At 46.0% G+C, this 18,213-nt stretch overlaps 1 protein-coding gene across 3 annotated transcripts in view; it reads right to left on the minus strand.

Annotated features, from left to right (window-relative positions):
- Daam1 (dishevelled associated activator of morphogenesis 1) overlaps positions 1 to 18,213 on the minus strand; it is a 162,213-nt gene that overhangs the window by 65,201 nt on the left and 78,799 nt on the right. For all 3 annotated transcript variants that reach the window (XM_038336157.1, XM_038336158.1, XM_038336159.1), the window contains one exon: positions 11,352 to 11,441. In XM_038336157.1, coding sequence (XP_038192085.1) covers positions 11,352 to 11,441 — 90 coding nt within the window. The remainder of the gene's footprint in view (positions 1 to 11,351; positions 11,442 to 18,213) is intronic.

Raw genomic sequence — 18,213 nt, forward strand, 5'->3', positions numbered from 1 at the left:
GGGTAACAGCACAGAACGGCATATTTCACCCAGGGAGTCCTCTGCATGGCTATCAACACCACCGATGCGGGGCTCACTGTCCCCTAGCGGAATCAGAACTGCATTTCGAAGTTTAAGCTTTCACTGGTCCTGATGTACTACTGAATTGAGGATGGCGTTTGGGGGAGGGGTACTACAGAAATATAAAAAGCCTCTGTTGGAAGCTATCCCTTGGTCAGAATTCCCTATATGTGGGTAAGTGGAGAAGTAGAGTATACAAACAGAGGAGACAAAATGCCATTCCTTCTCTGCAGGGCAGATCCTAAGTCTGCTCAAGTCAAAAGCTGTTCTGCACTTCGAAGAATGGCAGGGAGTGTAGGACCTGAAACTTGAGGGTGGAATCCTCCAGTGGATTCTCTACAGTGATCCAAAACGAGTCCACAAATCACTGGGTTCGTACAGAGGGAGCAATTTGGGGAACCCCTAATTAGAAGCTGCAAATTCTAATTTACAGGGAAGCACAAAAACCGTTTTCCTTTCCAGAGGAGAGAGGATTCCGCAGCAGCAGGTGTGCCTGACCACTGGAGAAAACAAAAGAAACAGATACAGGAAGAGCTTTCCTTTCCCTCTATCTTCCAAAGGGGCCACTTCCTGGCACTGATGTCTCTCGTGGACCTGCTTCCTGGAGCGGGTGAGTCAGGCATACGTTGAGCGGTCTGTCTTGGAATGCGGGGGCCAGAGCTCTAAGAGTCTACAGAGAACCAGGGAGCGGCCAAATGAAAAGCATGGTGTATACTATCTAAATCTGACTGGAGTCGGGAGCCCGGAAGAGCCTGGAGGTTAGAGCAGGCTGCATATGCCCCCATCACAGTCGCTTGAGATACCGCCAATCAATTACTTCCATTTCTTATTGAGACTACTCATCTTTCCCGAATCCTTCTCCAAGTGCTTCAGACTTCTATATCCAGTTATTCAATATTAGCATACATTTTTTCTCACTTACACTTGAACTTGTTTGTAGGCCATCCACCTACAGGTGGTGATATTTTGTTTGTGTTCTAACAAATAAAGCTTGCCTGAGGATCAGAGGGTGGAGCTAGGCACTAGTGAACCACAGAGGCCAGACAGTGGTAGCACGAGCCTTTGACCTAGCACCTGGGATCTCATGCCTTGGGAGGCACACACCTTTAATCCCACCCAGCACTAGGGAGATGGAGACAGGAAGTGATATGGCTGGATGGAGAGAGGAATATAAGGCAGGAGGAGACAGGAGCTCAGACCTTTGGTTTGAGCATTCAGTAGAGGTAAAAAGTCTCTCTAGTGGCTGGCTCCTTTACTTTTCTGACCTTTCAGCATTTATCCTCATATCTAACTCCAGTTTTTATTATGAAGACCAATTAGAATTCACACTAAACTTACAGTTTTAAGGAATGTCATACAGACGGTGTGTACTGGTCTGGCATGTCTCCTATGCTTCATGTTGCTTGGGGGTTCATTAGGGTGGTAACCAGAATTGACAGATTCATGTGGTATTCCTTTCTGTAGAGATAAGCTGTCACTAGGACCATTTGCTCATATTTCCTACCCAAACATACCCTAGGTTCCACAGGTCACTAGTGTGTTCTCACTCCTAAAGAAATTCCACACCTGCAAGCTGCAGAAATTTGGGTATGAAAATGAAGTGTGCACATGTATTTCAATGTGCATGGATGAGACGCTCCCCAAATGCCCTGAAGTCACACTTAGAATGCTGTTCCCTGATAGCCTTGCCCTTAAGTGCTCTATGGCAGATAGAGGGGCTCTAACACAGCTAAGGACCCCACAGCCTCTGCATCTGACACACTGTCAACTCTGTCTTGTACCAGTGTTGTCACAGGAACCTGCTAGAGAGCTAATGGTTTGGCGCACAGAGACAGCTATTCTGGGGCAGTGAGCATAACTGATCTCCTGTGTTCCATCCAAACTCAACATTCTAAGTCTCTTCCAGTGGTGGGAGCTGAGGCAGGAGCAATCTTCACACTGTAGGGCCGTGTGCCGAGGGAAAGTTAGGTAGTTGCTTCTCTAGCGATGTCTAGAGCAGAAGGAGACGTCATAGGAAGTCGTTCCTCTATGCCATGTCACTTTTCCTTAGCTGCACATTCCTTAGGTATTTCTGTTAATGTTTGAATGATTGTGAATGAACAAATACAGGGGCTCCCACCCCATCCTCTTCCAATCTGGTGCTTTCTAGCTATGGGGACCCAGAGTAAAGCAAAGCTACTTGCTGAAGAAACGTATTGAGAAGCATAAGTGAGAGACAGAATCCACAAAGGAGTTGGATGTCTGTTTCTATATTTCTAATACTGTGAGAACCAAGTGTCACCAGACTGTAGAATTACAACCTCCAAAGCTGAGGATGGAATGGTCATAGGAAGCTCAGGGCTTAGGCTTGAGAGGCAGATAAGTTAACCTCCTTAACGTCTTTTCCTTTCCTTCCTAACACAGGGTCTCTTGCAGCTCAGCCTGGTCTCACATTCACTATTAGCAGAGGATGACCTTGAACTTGAACTTCCTGACTTGGGCCAATTCATCCCTTCTTAGGCAATCTTAGCCCCTCTCCCCAACCCCAACCTCCATTTGCCTATCCTGGGAAGTCACTATATTGATGCTGTGTTGGAGGAGGGCCACTTGTTCATTTCCTAGCCACCCAGCAGCTCAGAACCAAAATAATCACACAGAAACCGTATTAATTAAAACATTGCTTGGCCCATTAGCTCTAGGTTCTTACTAGCTAACTCTTACATCTTAATTTAATCCATTTCTAGTAATCTGTGTATTGCTATGTGGCTGTGGCTTACTGGGTAAAGTTCCCAGTGTCTGTCTCAGTAGGGAACACATGGCTTCTCTCTGACCCCGCCCTTCTTTCTCCTAGCATTCAGTTTAGTTTTCCCCATTTATCTAAGTTCTTATCAATAGGCCAAGGCAGTTTCTTTATTCACCAATGATATTCACAGTATACAGAGGGGAATCCCACATCACCACTGAACTTAGTGAGTCTACTCTATCAACATAATATACTACACCCCTGAACTCCTACAGGCAATGGCCCTTCTACTCAACCACCCAAGTATCTGGAACTTTACATGTGAGCACTGCAATTGGTGGTCTTGAACTTTCAATTCTCCTGCTGCTAGCCCCAAGTGCTGGGATTGAAGGCATGCACCACTACACTTTATGGGAGGCTAAGGATTGGACTCATAGCTTCAAGTATGCCAGGTGAGCATTCTACTTTCTCTGGGTGACAACCCAGCCCAACTCCTCAATTCTTAAAAATCCAGAGGAGCCAAGGAACAGAAATAGGAGGTAGAGGAAAGGTTTTCAGAACTTTTGTAAAGAGATGGTCAAGATTAAGATTCTGGCTTTTGTTAGCAGAAGACCGAGCCAGTGGGCACACTATGTGTGCACATGCTGATCCTGCACCTCCATGGTGGGAAGAGGTCCATGCCTCAGAGCAACTTCTTATGTTTCAAAATGGTGCCAATCAGTCAAGAGCTTGCTAAAGATGGAAACACAATTTGCCTGGGTACAGACCTGAGAGTACAAGAAGGTCTAAAGGGAGCAAGAGTAAAAGCCACACAGAGTAACTTCTTTTGTAGTCAAACCAAAGAAACAGTCTCCAGTGAAGTATCCATTTTACATAGTTGAAATACTTTGGATTTTCTATAGCTTCATGGGTATTTGAATGGAATGCTTTTTGTTTCCTGAACCTTGGATTTTTTTTTCCCAAAGAGCAATGCCTTCTACTGATTTTAATTTCAACTGGATTGCGAGACGCATGGGGAAAGTGAAGCATTCAATGGCTTCCTCTGCAACAGAAACATTCAGACTTCGAGCAGTGACGGACAGGCCGTGCAATATTCTTTCCCCTCCCTTAAGCAGTACGGCCTCTCTGGTGCTGCTGAGACACGCACCATGGATGGACAAATTCATGACTTGAAGAGAAGGCTATCATTTTCTTTCTTAAGATTTTTGGAGAAAGGTGATTGATCAAAAGCTAGAATGTCTCCTCTGGTGATGGGATTAGGAGTCTAACAAAAATAGTGTTTGCAAATGTGCAAAGCACACTTTCACCATCACCAAGCAGCACGGAGGCCTGCCTGTTAGCTTCAGACACAATTCTGCAGGACTGAATTATGTCATAGCTTTGAACAAAGTCTATGGTAGAGCAAGGCACTATATGTCTGGTAAGTACACACACACACACACACACACACACACACACACACACACACACATACACACCTTGGTTTCAAACCTCCCAGAGAGGAGTGAAGAACTGAGGAGGAGAGGAAAAAGGACCCTGAAGCTCCAAGAAGGAAATAATGCCAGGGTTGTCGTGACAACTCAAGCATTATTTGCATTTCAACATATAATTTTAATAAAATCTGTGGCGCCATTGTTATGTTCTAATAGGCTAGGCTGGCCTGCATGGTTCCTAATAGGCCATTCACAGGACAGCACTTACGTAGGAGCTGGAGCAGCAGTCACCCTGGTTCTATAGATTTTACACCCTGCAGTTCATCCACTGGCTCCCTTGGCTGCTGTGGGACAGTGGCAGGTCAGTCACTGCTCTAGAGACCTTTCCCTGGGTCCTCTTTCATCATCTTGGGCCAGACATGCATGTGTATTCAGCAATGTCAGTAGGCCATAGTTTTAAAAGGACATGCACTTCAAAGTCAGAGGCAGTGAGGCCAGACACAGCTGTCAGTCTCCATGGTCCCTTCCCTCCGGCCCTAGGATATGTAGCTTTACCGCCTGATGCAAAGACATAGCCTTTCAGAGAGTTTCTCCAGCTTCTGCTTATGAACAATCCCCTATGGCAAATCCAAAAGAGACTGGCAGACAAGTTGTGCCTTATGGGTCCTATTTCTTTTACTGAAAACTGACTGATTCAAAACCATCTTCTATATTTCTCAAACAAAGTAATTTTGTTTTGAAAAGCAAGACAAAGTTATTTCAAAGTAAGGCAGAGAATAAAGAACTATAGAAAAATTGTGAAATATGTATACAAAAGAAAAAATACATCAAAGGAAATCACCCACAATCTTTCCTAACAAGCTGTCTGTCCACACGTTTGTCTACACACCCTAAGAACTTGTGATCATACTAATTACACGGTTTTAGATCTTGCTTTTTAACCTTGACATTAAATGCTGAGTGCTTTCTCACATCATTAAAATGTCTTGGGAAATGTCACTTTCAGATTGCCTTTAGAGATACTGCAAAGAAAATGCTCAGCCCTCTCTGCTTGCTGCTTCTCCTCAGCCCTCTCTCCTTTCCTTGCTTCTCACATCACTTGGAAGTGAAGTGGCTCTGCAGACATATTCATCACTGAAGAACTGTACAGCTATTCTCAAGCCAATCAGGATCTCTGAATTAGAGTCCTGTTTAAAGTTCATATTCAGTAATAAAGCAAGAGTGAAAGCCAGTGACACCTTGTGCACATTGCTTCGCTCTGCAAGGTAAGAGCAAGTCTCTCAGTCCCTAACGCATGCAGACAGTGGGCCCTGTGGGAAGGGACACGCAGTCAAGGTGATTTTCAGTGGCAGAACTTGGGGCAGCTCCTCTTTATCCAGTGGACTGTGGCAATGCTTTAATGGGTCCCATGGCTTCACCCAGCCATGCCCAACTCACACCTGTGTTTAAGTTCCCATCTCATTGTAGCCTCTTAAAGATCTCCTAACTGGTCAGTGACATCAGATAAGGTGAACAGCTTAGGTGACTATTTAAATAGCCTGAAGAACAAATTAGCGAGGGGAGGGGAGGGGAGGGGAACAGAGCCTGTGAACACAGCTCAGATGCCGAAAGGGCCCATTTCTGGTGACGGATGAAAGCATGGTGTCATCTCTCTCACTGGTGAAGCCAACAGTCGTGAGGGACATCACCTGACACAGCCACAGAGGTGGGTCTCCCTTTTCTGTGCCCCACAGCTTGTCAGCCGTCCTCTCCTATGGAGCTTATGACAAGATAACAATCATTTGGTTTGATTAATATGGGCTTCTCCCAAAACCATTTGCGCTAGCAAATCTGACATACTTGTCTAACCACTGCAGAATCTTGCCGAGTCTTCCCAGAGCAGATGCTCTGTGCACTGGCTAACTGCACACCAACCTGGTCTCCACCACTACATCGCTTCACTGAGCCACGCACCAGGCACCCAGGGCCTGTCATGTCTTACTGCTTCACAGTTAGGGACTATCTACAGACTCCTCTCTCGACGGGACATACAGACACAGGACAGACATTCCCAAAGCCTGGAGGCTGGAGCTGCTTCTGGATGGGTGCTATCGTGTCCCCCATGAACTCTGCAAAGGGTGGAAGGAGGGAAGGACAGGAAGATTGTATTTCTCACAGGATGGCTTCTGCCACTTTCTTTAGGCCTTTATCACTTTACAACACAAACACCAAGTTAACCATCACAGGTTGAAAATTCAATGGCTGAAAACAAATCAAGTACTTCTATAGACACTCAGAAATTGGGTATAGGGTACGGCCCAGTGGTGGAGGGCAGCCCCGACAGGTGCAACACCAGGCTGGGGTTATTTTGCTGGCTCCCTCTCCCAAATCCTGACATCTAGTAGAGTGGGTGCTTGAAGAGCCAATGCTTAGTCTTCGGCACAGTGAGCAAACAAACTAAACGAAAGAAAACGGAATCTCACCCTAACACTCCATTCCAGTACAGAGCCTGTGGTTGGACAAGGCACCAGCAATAGGACAGTAGCTCGTCCTGCCTCCCAGTTCAGCTGGCTACTTTGACAGCTATGTAGGAAGCAGAGAGTTCCTTTTGTCTTTAATTCCGTGACCCCAGCATATGTTTCCCCTAAGTCCTATTTTGATAAAACTGTCCCCTCTCTGCACTGCAAACACTGGCTGCTCTCACTTTCCAGCAGCTGAAGGGACAGCCACCCCTGGCCACCACAGCACAACTTTTGTCACCGTGCACGCTTACTGAAAGGAGCAATTCCAAGAAATGGGGATTGATCCAATCAGAATAAACAAACCAAATAAAAGGAATAAAAAGCACAAGTCAAATTTACCTCCCCTATGTGTCCTCAAAATGTACCCAGTACCAGATAAGCAATATGCAGAGATCACAATGGCCAAACCATGGCCAGGATGGAGAAGATTCTAGAATGATTTAACTAAGTTATAGCAAGCATGCGCGCATATGCACCCACCCACCCACCCACCCACCACACACACACACACACACACAGAGAGAGAGAGAGAGAGAGAGAGAGAGAGAGAGAGAGAAAGAGAGAGAGAGAGAGAGAGAGAGAGAGAGAGAGAGAGAGAGAGAAAGTAGTGAAAATTCACCTTTTCCAAAGTGGTTCCACAAGACATATGGGAACACCACATGGAGACTCAAATCATGAGATTTGAGGCTTTAGGGGTCAGAGGTAATGCAGGCAAGATTAGGCATACCTGTGAAAGCTTGCTCTCTCCCTCGAAATCTGCAGCCTCTGCACCTCAAGGTCTCTACAGCCCTGTCAGCTTTGCAAATTCTGGAGAGGGATAAGAGCACTTTCTAGATAGTCAACACTGGCTGAATGACACCAAGACCAGAAGTTACAGACCTCTTTCTATGCTTGTGGTCACCATAAAGCAGTGAATGACACTTTATTGTCACCTCTGAAGAACTACTCCCTCCTGTTCCCAGGATTTAAAACGCATGTGAACAATAAGTCAATACAGCACGGCCAGATGCCGTCCATGGTCAGCTGGTTCATTGTTTTCAAAGCTCCAGCCTAAAATCCAAAGATTGTTAACAGACGCAGTTTCTGGCTAGAGACTGGGAAAAACCTCATTTAAACAAAAGGGTATGTTGTGATTGGAGCTAAAAAGGGAATTACCTCTAAAGATAAGAACCACAAACATTTCCTATTTGAAAATACCCCCAACTCCACCAACAGGCATTTCTTTTTGGACCTTTCATGAACGTTTTAAGAATTGGACAGCGGATTGCCGTGTCCGCAAACCAGGATGGAGCAGCCAGTGCAGCAACTGTGAGAAGTGTTTGCATTTGCAGCAAGGCCACAACATCCATCTCTGACACCCTGGCAGCCAATCAGGCAAGAGTCCAGATCATTTCCACCCCAGAAATACTTCCACCGCCTGCATTTTGGCTCTGGAAATAAGTTTTCAACCAGAGCTCAGATAGATGTTTCCTTAATCCCACAGCTGATAAGCAGAGGAGCCACTGCTGGGATTTGAGTTCTGCTGGAAGGAGAGAAGGCAGCTGGCTGAGCAGTGCCTGGCCCCAGGCTCTGTTCTGGCTTTGTTTGAGTCCACGACTTCTGTTCATAGAGAGCCTGCTTATCATAGCTCCTGTGGTCTATTTCTGTTGGGCATGGGGGAACATCTGTGCTGCCCTGCGTTCTAATCTTGAACGATGGAGATCTGAAGCAGTCACAGGTGTAGCTTGCCCTCAGCCTGAGAAACGGATGTGCTTTGGCTTACTGGTGATGAGCCTGAACTGAAAGATCTGGGTGTCAAGGGAAATACTGTGTTTTAAGGTGAAGGATGGCCTCCGTGGAGCCCATTCTAAGGGACATGGTAAGAAATGAGGTAAACAGCTTTCGCTGGCTAGGTCTTTATGTTATTAGAGTTATCCCCAGTTTTAGACCACAGGCACAATATCATTTTAACAATGTGAGAAGTTCCAGTCAAGAAAATCTGTAGTCAAGAGGCTGGAGAGATGGCTCTGTCAGGAACGTGCTGTACTCGCATGCACAAGGTCCATGGCATAGACACTCAGGACCCACATATGGGTACTGGGCCAACTATGGCAGCTGTACCAAGAGTCCCAGTAGCGGAGAGGCAGAGACAAGGGGATCCCAGGCCTTGCTGGCCTGCTAGTTGAACAGAATCAGTAAGCTCCAGGTTAGAGACAGACCTTCTCTCAGAAAATAAGACAAAGTAATTGAGAACAGAACTGAATGTTCACACACACACACACACACACACACACATACACAACAAACATCTGTAGTTGATCCATGCAGTCATTCATTTTTAAATAAGCCAGACCTGTAAGTCCAAGGGAATCTCCAAAACCAGTGGTCTCCCACCTGAGCTAAGCCACTGTTCCTGGAAAGGAGCTAGAAATGCATGTGCAAGTCTGTGCAGTGTAGCCAGGTTTGAGCAAGAAGGGCCTACCCTGTACAAAACAGGGTTCCACAGCCAGTGGCCACATTCATATCCACGCTCCCACGAAAGGCCAAGAATAGCACACCACACACACACACACACACACACACGGCAGCTGTAAGTCTGACGTCATTACTATTTTTTAGTGATTGCCTTCTCTAATGTAAGGGGCAGTAGTTTACATGATTAACTTTTAATTGCTGTCAAGGAAGTGATAAAATGAGAAAGAAGAAGCCTTTCCCAGTAAGCTGCTCCCATCCTCTGGGATATCCGTCAAATCCTGAACTGTGATGTTTCACAATTTAGAGGGAAAGGAAATCCACACTAGGACGAACCAACTCGACCATGCCCTCTGTGTACAGAGACGGTTCAGTGGTAAAAGCACTCGCACTTAAGCCTGAGAATCTGACTTGATCCCTTGGTCCCCACATGGTGGAAGGAGAGCACCAGCTCCCGCAAGATGCTCTCAGACCATCACGGGTACCATGATCGGTAGGACGTGTCCAACGTGAAGGACCAGACGAGGAGACCCACTGACTGACAGACACTGAGCTACTGAAGGATGAGGACTCTAGGATTATAACTGGGGTTGATCTGATGACTCCAGGACAATCCTGAGATGTTGGAGCAGGACAGATCTTTCAGCAAAGGCCGCCAAAGAGAAATCTGACACACCCCTTACCATGCTTAACTGTATGGTGGGAAATTAAATAAGCTTTAAATTTTGTGGTAATAGTCACAGTACCAGTGGAGGACAGTGCAGAGGACGGCTGCAGAAGTCAGTAAGCACGGTGCCTCACAGGTACCCACTGTCAACTTGAGCATTGTCACACGGATTCACTAGTTACTGAGACTCGGTGATTCTCCTGGAGGGTCACACTAGTGACACAGGGGCGGAGATGTGTGAGTCTAGCGGACTCATTGGTTACTGAGACTTGGCGATTCTCCTTGGAGGGTCACACTTTCTCTTAGGTGCCCACTCTGGCCTGGACATTTAACTCGCCTAGTTCAAATGTCAGATGGAACAGAGGGAAACACATATGGGGATGGTCTAAGAATCTGGTGCAGGATAAGAAACGGGAGCATGAACTTTACTTCAGTCCTCTCCATCCAGTGATGCCCAGAGCCGTGCATGCTAGAGAGAAAGGGTTCTAGTGGCTTCGTTGACCCCAGTGTCATTCTGCCATCTCCTGAGGTGACACAGCATCAGCTTTTATTCACAAGTGACTGCCCAGAATGATGGTACAAAATACAATCATTGCCTAACGATGAGCTTGAAGGGATGGAGAACTCCTGAAGTGAGGGCCAGTGTCATGGATCAGCGGGTAAAACACTTGCCCAAATGACCTGACTTCATTCCCTGGAACCCACGGCAGAAGGAGGGGCATAACTCCTAAAAGTTGTCCTATGATCTTCACACATGCACCGTGGTACACACACACACACACTAATAATAATAACAACAACAACAACAACGACGACGACGACGAATTAAACTGTGTCCCTAAAAGTAGGCGGGGAGAGCATGTTCCTTTTGCCTCATTTCCCATTCTTCACTTTGGATCTGAAATGGCTGAAGAGCATTTAAGTTATGGGGTCACTGAAGCCACACTATAGAGGCAGCAAAATGTAAGGTTTTACTACATTATATAAACATAGAGCCATGATAACTCACCCTAATCTACAATCATACAAACTGCTATGTGAGAAGCAGGGAAGATACTTCTTTACTTCTTTTTTTTTTTTTTTTTTTTTTTTTTTGGTTTTTCAAGACAGGGTTTCTCTGCAGCCTTTTTAGAGCCTGTCCTGGACCTAGCTCTTGTAGACCAGGCTGGCCTCGAACTCACAGAGATCCGCCTGCCTCTGCCTCCCGAGTGCTGGGATTAAAGGCGTGCGCCACCACCGCCCGGCAAGATACTTCTATCTAAGCAATCCTTTGTTACTTTAGGTCTCAGCTACACTAGTTATGAGTAACAGGAACAGGTGCAGAGCAGCCCAGTGACCTGCTCATAAAAATACCATCTGAGGAGCAGCACTTTACTGTGTGTAGCCGCAAGGCCACACCATGACATGTCCAAGCTGGTTTCCACACCGCAAAGAGCTTTCTGGTCCTGCTGCTGAGACTGAGAGCAGAGGAGCAGAGCAAGGCTTCTGGTCGACTGTGGGCACGAGGAGCAGCTTACCTTTTTCTTGCTGCAGTAGATCTGCCACTTTTTCTCCGCCGGAAGTGCAAACATGGCTTCCCTGTGTTTGTCGGTGAGATCAAGTTCATCCTGAGGAGAAAAGCAAATGATTAGTATTACAGAGGTCGATGGTATTCCCATAGAGAACACTGCCAGTACCACCAAGGAGAAAACCAGCTCACCAACACATACTTTGAAAAAGACGGGAGCCACTTTCATGCCCTGTTCTGCTGCCCTGTGACTAATGTGGGGTCACCTGGCACAGGACCAGGCAGCGGCACGGAACGGTCGGCAAGGCACAGGGGTTCAGCGAAATGGCTAGGCCGGACCCTTGCTGTAAGGGCGCTGAACCACGGGAACTCAGAATTAATCATATTGAAGATGAGAGTTTGCTGCTAAAAATCTTCCAGACAAGACAGCAATTATTAAAAATGAACTCAGGCGAGCACTAGATGACTCAGACATGACAGGAATGAAAATGTACCAGACACTCAATACCCACATTAACACTGACTACAGATAGAGTTCTCACTAAAGCCAAGATCTTTTCACTCTCTATAATCATTATCCAAAAACAGATTTGTAAATGGCCCGCCATAATTTAGATTCTGGATGTTCCCCAGAGGTCCATGTACTAAGGATCTGTTCCCAGGGTGAACTACTGGAAGCTAATGAACCCCTTTGAAGGTAGAACTAGAAGGAAGATGACTTTAGGTCATTAGGGTGTACCCCCAAAGGGGATTGAGGGGCCCTTTCCATTTCCTCTGTCTCCTGGCCCTAGTGTGAATGGTTTTGCTTTGCCATGTCTTCCCTTTATGAAAACGCTGCCTTGGCCCAGGCCCACAGCACTGATGCCAAGGATCATGACATGGAATCTCCCAAACTGTGGGGTGGCATAAACTTTCTCTTTATAGGTTCATTATCTTAGATGTTTTTGATATGGCGACAAAAACTGACTAAGGCAGCAACAGAAATCAAAGACTAGGCTTGGGTAAGAGATTCGGTGCATAGGGGAGGCCAGAGCTGAACTCTACAGTGAAGGTGAAGTACTGAGCTACACACATCATGGGAGGGAAAGCATGACCACTCTGAAGAAGGCCCGACGTGCCAGGCTAGGGAGCTTAGTAGTAGTAGTAGTTGTTGTTGTTGTTGTTGTTAGTTGTTGTTGTTGTTGTTGTTGTATGCATGGGTGTTTTGCCAGCATTTATGTCTGTGCACCACATGCATACCTGGTGTCCAGGAAGGCCAGAGGAGGGTGTAAGCTCCCCTGGAACTGGAGTTAAAGACACTTGTGAGCTGCCACATGGGAGCTGGGAACTGAACGCAAGAGCAGTCAGTGTTTTTCACCACTGAGCCATCACTCCAGCCCTGGGAAATTTTTGAGTAATTTTTGGTTTTGGCAACATAAGCAATGAAGTTTTGTGCAAGTGCCTGGTATCATCACCATAAACCTTAACTAATATTTCCTAAGGATTTTATATGCAGGCAGGCATTTCCTATTTAGTTATCACAATGAACCTAAAGAGGGCCACTCATTGATTACATCCCCTTACAATAATAGTCTCCATTGTAAGAGAGCTGGGGAACTTAGGGTGAAGGTTGGGCAAGGTACTTCCTCCGGCCTACACACCTGCTGAACAAAGCAGCTAGATTTTAAGCCCAGAGCTGTGTGACCCCAGAGTTCAGACTCTTAGCCTCTTAGATCAGTGCTTCGAAACATTAAGCCTACAGTGGTGGAAGCTTGGGAAGTCGACTTACAGACATTCATAACTAATGAATAGCAGCAAGGAGATAATGAATACGAAGTACTTAGCGAAAACATCTTGGCACTTAGCAACTCCATCTGCTGTTAATGTGATTATTGGTATCGAGTGCCTGGTTCATTTTCATTCCCACAGGGAAGGTTATCTAGTTGAGAAGAGTAGATGACTGGGTGTGGGTTAAAGATAAAAGCTATAAATTAAGGTTCAATAAGGTTCTGATCTCTGAAGGGAAGTTCCCCTCCTGAACGGCTTGTGTGTATATCTGCTGTCAGTCACACTTGGGGATACACAGACACAGATCGTTGGCTTCCTATCTTCCATCTGACACTCCCACGGCTACTTAGTCATCACAGCCCATTATCTTCCTCGCAATGGTTTTCCCTTTGTTTCATTCACAATGGAACCACCCAAACGTATGTCCTCATCACCACTCCCAGGGCCTCTGGCACAGCCCCTCACTCTTCTTCCTTGACATCCCAGTGCTCCCCACCTACAATTCTCTTCAGGCATTTTTGCTTTCAATGTGGGGTGAGCATCAGGGAGCGTCTAACCTCACTAACCACCAATGTGTAGGCCATCGGGGAGGTGTGGTGTCTGCAATTCATTAGGTTTCCAAGGTATTGCTGATGCTCTGGCCTAGAAACCACGCCTGAAAATAAGCACTGTGCTGCTTCAAACACCCAATCCAGAGCCTTCATTACCTCCACAATGCCTGAAAAATTAATTACTCGTTCCTCAGCTGGCCTCTCAAAGTCTTCCATTTCCCCCACCAGAATCGCTTCTAATTAACTCTTTGCTACATCCCAATACCACCTGTCCCTCCAGAGCCTAACACAGGCCAGCTTCCCTTCTGAATCCCATCAAGTCACTACTTCCTCTCCAGAGCAGGCAGACCATTCCTCTTACAAGAACAGGCAACAGCTAAACATGCAGTGATGCCTGGTACAGGGTGGCAACTGTACAGCTGTTACTTCTCTCACTTGAACACAAATCAGTTGCTTGCTTATTTTAAGATGAGGTAAACAGGAAGTTACTAAACTACACACACACACACACACACACACACACACACACACACACAAATCATACTCTAACCAAAAGAAGCTGTTAATAATGTCAACAATAAACAACCAGAGAAGCGAAGAACTTGTACAGAAAATTCCATTATGAGAGAACATGTTTAAAACACCAAAATTCTGGCATACAACTTTATATATGGGAAATAATTATCTTCCTTCCTTTTTAAGTTTCCTGTAAGTCACACCTGCTCTGAAAAACAGGGGAAACAGGGGTGACATAAATCACTTCCCAACAACCAGCTTAGTTAATCAAACTGCTGAGCAGTCTCTAGCTTAGTCTGGGGATGGTTCTGACTCAAGGGAGCTGCATTCCTAATGGCACACGTGTACATACACTACAGCGTAGCTTTTTTCTGAGTGTACGTGTGAAGAAACGTGTGAATCCTCAAACTTCAAAATTCGCAGTAGGAGAGAAGCAGTGTGCGGTTTGGCTGAGGTGCAGGCATTTATTACCTATTTTAAACTGTGAGAACACAGAGCTGGGGCAGACGTCTGAAGGCCAAGAGAGAATATTCACAGAATAAAAACAAATTGCGGTAGTGTTCCCACAGAAATTTTGATCTACAATAAGGACATGGAACAGGATAACTGTATCCTGGAAGTGACAGATAACTATTGCTTAACATTTCCCACGTGTCTATTAGTGACATTTTATGTGGGCTGATTTGTTTGAACTCACAACAGCCCCACCAAGTGAGGACTGTTACTAAGCCTTTTCTAGAGAACTGGGTCACAGAATGAATGAGCACCTTGCTCAGGCACAGAGCTAGCAAACAGTGGGGGCGGGACTTAAGCACAATCCAACTGCAGCGTCTGTGCTCTTTCTGTGTACTGTCTATCCCACAGGCAGGTGGGTGGGCTCATGTCACAGAAACAGGCACGAAGAGGCATCCATCAAGTGTCTGCTAGAAGCAAGAGGCAGCTTCTACTGGCAGCTGTCCCTGAGTGTAGGTCTGGCTTTTATCAGTTATGCATTTTGGGCAAGTGATGTGGCCTCTGACCTCCAATGCCTTCATCTGAAGACGCAATGATAATGCACTCCTCTGGTCACCTCAGGAATTCATTCATGGAAGCAAAGATACTCTGTGTTGAGTATCTACTGAATGTCAGGCACTGAGGTAGGCTTCGGGAGGCTGAGGGCATCATCTCTGCATGAGGACCCAAGGGGAATCTCATGCTGAAGGATGATCACGTGCTAAAGTTGTTGTGGGAAAGTTGGTACCGTGAAGGCTTCATGGGGTCATAGGAACTAAACAGTAGAAAGCACTGGAGACTGGAAACAGCGGCTGTGAAAGCCACTGTCACCTTGGTCTTTATCCTCGGAGTCACCAAGGGTGAAGTGTGGTGGATTCCCAGCCAAGCAAGGAAACAAAGATTAAAGCAGATCATTTATACTCAGGAGTGCTGAGACACAATGTCCAGGATATGACGAGACCCTGGCCTGGCCATTCGAAAGTCTCTCTGCTCTGACTCATCCTATTTTAATGATGTGGTAAGAATGTGTTATTCTAAGGGTCTATCAGCACCTTAAGAGATCCATCAGCACTGCCTACCTAGTCTAGGACCAGAGCCAGGCCACATAAAGAATGCAAAGATGTAGAAGACACCCCAGCTTCAAGGTGTTTATAGCCTCTCTGCAAAGATGACTAGGAGGCTCTCCAGTTGAATTTCTCTGCAGGAGAAAGGACAGTTTCTAAGCAGTTTAGGTGCTTCCTCCCAGGGCCCTGCTGAGCCGCCTCACCTCACCCCCTTCACCAGCAGCACCTTCCAGCACAGCACTTCGCCAGCTTCTGAAACTCGGCATCTAGTGTGTTCTTTTCCAGGTGGGCTCCTCCCACTCCATCTAAGACTCATGCTAGTCATCCAAGTCTTCCCAAAGCAATAGCTAACCACTTCAAATGGTTGGTCTGACCGTCCAGGGAGGGCCAGTTCCTCGGTGCTCTGAAGCACTTCTCACATGACTATGGTCTGGTTATTGCATGTCCTAGAGGACAATAGTTCAGTTTGCTCTGTTCCTCTCTGCAGCACTTGCCAGTACCTGAAACAATATGACGCCGGAGGAGCACAGGAGCAGGAGGGAAAATTAAGGTGGGAGGAAAGGAAGGACAGTGGGGAAGTTGGAGGGAAAAAAAGTGTACACAATCGGTTTTACAGATTAAAGCCTAGAGCTAGGGAGACAGTTCAGTGGGTGGAGCACTTGCCATACAAATGTAAGGAACTGGTGTGAATTCCCAGAACTTATTATATAAAGCAGGGCACAGAGGCCGGCAGCTGACATCCCTGTGCTCCTACAGCGAGAGGGGAAGTAGAGGCAGCAGGATCCTCAGGAGCCATCGTGGTATGTGGGCAGGGGAAAAAAACAGACCTGTCTCAAGGTGGAAGGTGAGGACATACCTTAGGACATACCCTTGACCACCACACACTCACACACAGACATGAACACATCTCCCTCTTCCTCCCCCCCCCCCTCCCCCCCCCCCTCACACACACACACACACACACACACCAAAATAAACTACTCTTAGTGCTTATTTCTTTGTAGAGGCAGGATCTTACTATGGTTTTCAGGCTAACCTGGAACTCTATAGGTTGCCCAGACTGGTCTCAAATTTGTAGCAATCCTCCTGCCTCCTATTCCCAAGTGTTGTGATTACAGCACAAGCCACTGTGCTTGGCTAGTAAAAATCTTAAGAATGCTGTTTTTTAATTCATTAAAGTGCAAATAAGGCACTCCAGTTGCTTCATGTTTCCACCCACACTTTGTGCCATGTCCTTTCAATGCGAGCAATCCTAGTTTATGTCAGGTGCTAACTCATGAAGTTTTATTTTATATTTTCCTAATGACCACTACTGATGAATCTCACTTCCCGTCTGCTCTTACACATTCTTATTTTGCCTATTTTTATTGAGTTGCCCATTTAATATTATGATTTATAAAGCAGCTGGGTTGCTTTTGTCTCCTCTTTAGACACACTAATAGAGAAGGGGATAAATAAAACTTCAATGATGGGAAAGAAAGCGCAATTTGATGGGGAAGGGCAAGCAACTGGAATACAAAATAACTAAAAAATCATACTGTCAATTTGTTTTACTTAAGCTCTCAAATTACCTCAAGGTAATGTTACAAAAGACTTTTCATTTTGATAATTATTCCAACTACTGAAAGAGGCAACCATGGAATTGAAATCACTACATTTTAGATTTCAAATAGAACCTGTTTATATAAGGTTTTTTAGCACCTAAATCTTCACTGAGGAACTTTTGTTAGAAAAACCTGTTTTCCTAGGATAGCAACAGGCTGCCTAACTACACATCTTTTAAAACTCATCAAACTGCTCTGTAATATTTCATTAAAACTTCAGAAACACAAAAATCAAGTGTGCCATTGGAACAACCGAAGATCAAATGGAGTTCTGGGCTGCAGAGGTGGACAGCACACTTGACACAATAGGGCTGAAGCCTTGAGTGAGCTCTAAAGGGGAAGAGGACTGCAAACAGAGGGACGGAAGTTGTGTGTCCTTCAGAGTAAGCGCCAAGTCTACCGTTTACACAGCGTTCGCTCAACACCACAGATCACTTCCATGAAACACCTTCACTGTTTCTTTGAAAAATTTCATAATTCTGTTAGTATACGTGACATTTGGGTCACCCTTTCTCCAAGCCCCTTAGTAATTAATTTAATAAATTGGGTGAGGCATTGATATTAACAAGAAGTCCTTTGGGACCTTCTTATTTCTGTTGGGTTAGAGTTGTTGGCTCTGCTACTGGGGAAAGGGGTTCATGCAGTCCAGTCTCACCTCAAATTCACTATGTCACCAAAGACGATTTTTAACTTTGGATCCTCCTGCCTCCACCTCTGGCGTGCTGGGATCATAGGTGGGTTCCACCACGCAGGAGTACTAGATGCTGGAGACTGAGCCCAGGGCTCTGCGCATGCTAGCCAAGCACTCTGCCAGCCCTGCTGCTCTACCTCTACTCAGCCCTGCGTTTGGGTTTTGTTCCTAGCAGTGGCACCATGAG

The sequence above is a fragment of the Arvicola amphibius genome, chromosome 7, assembly GCF_903992535.2.
Source record: "Arvicola amphibius chromosome 7, mArvAmp1.2, whole genome shotgun sequence".
NCBI classification, from domain to species: domain Eukaryota; kingdom Metazoa; phylum Chordata; class Mammalia; order Rodentia; family Cricetidae; genus Arvicola; species Arvicola amphibius.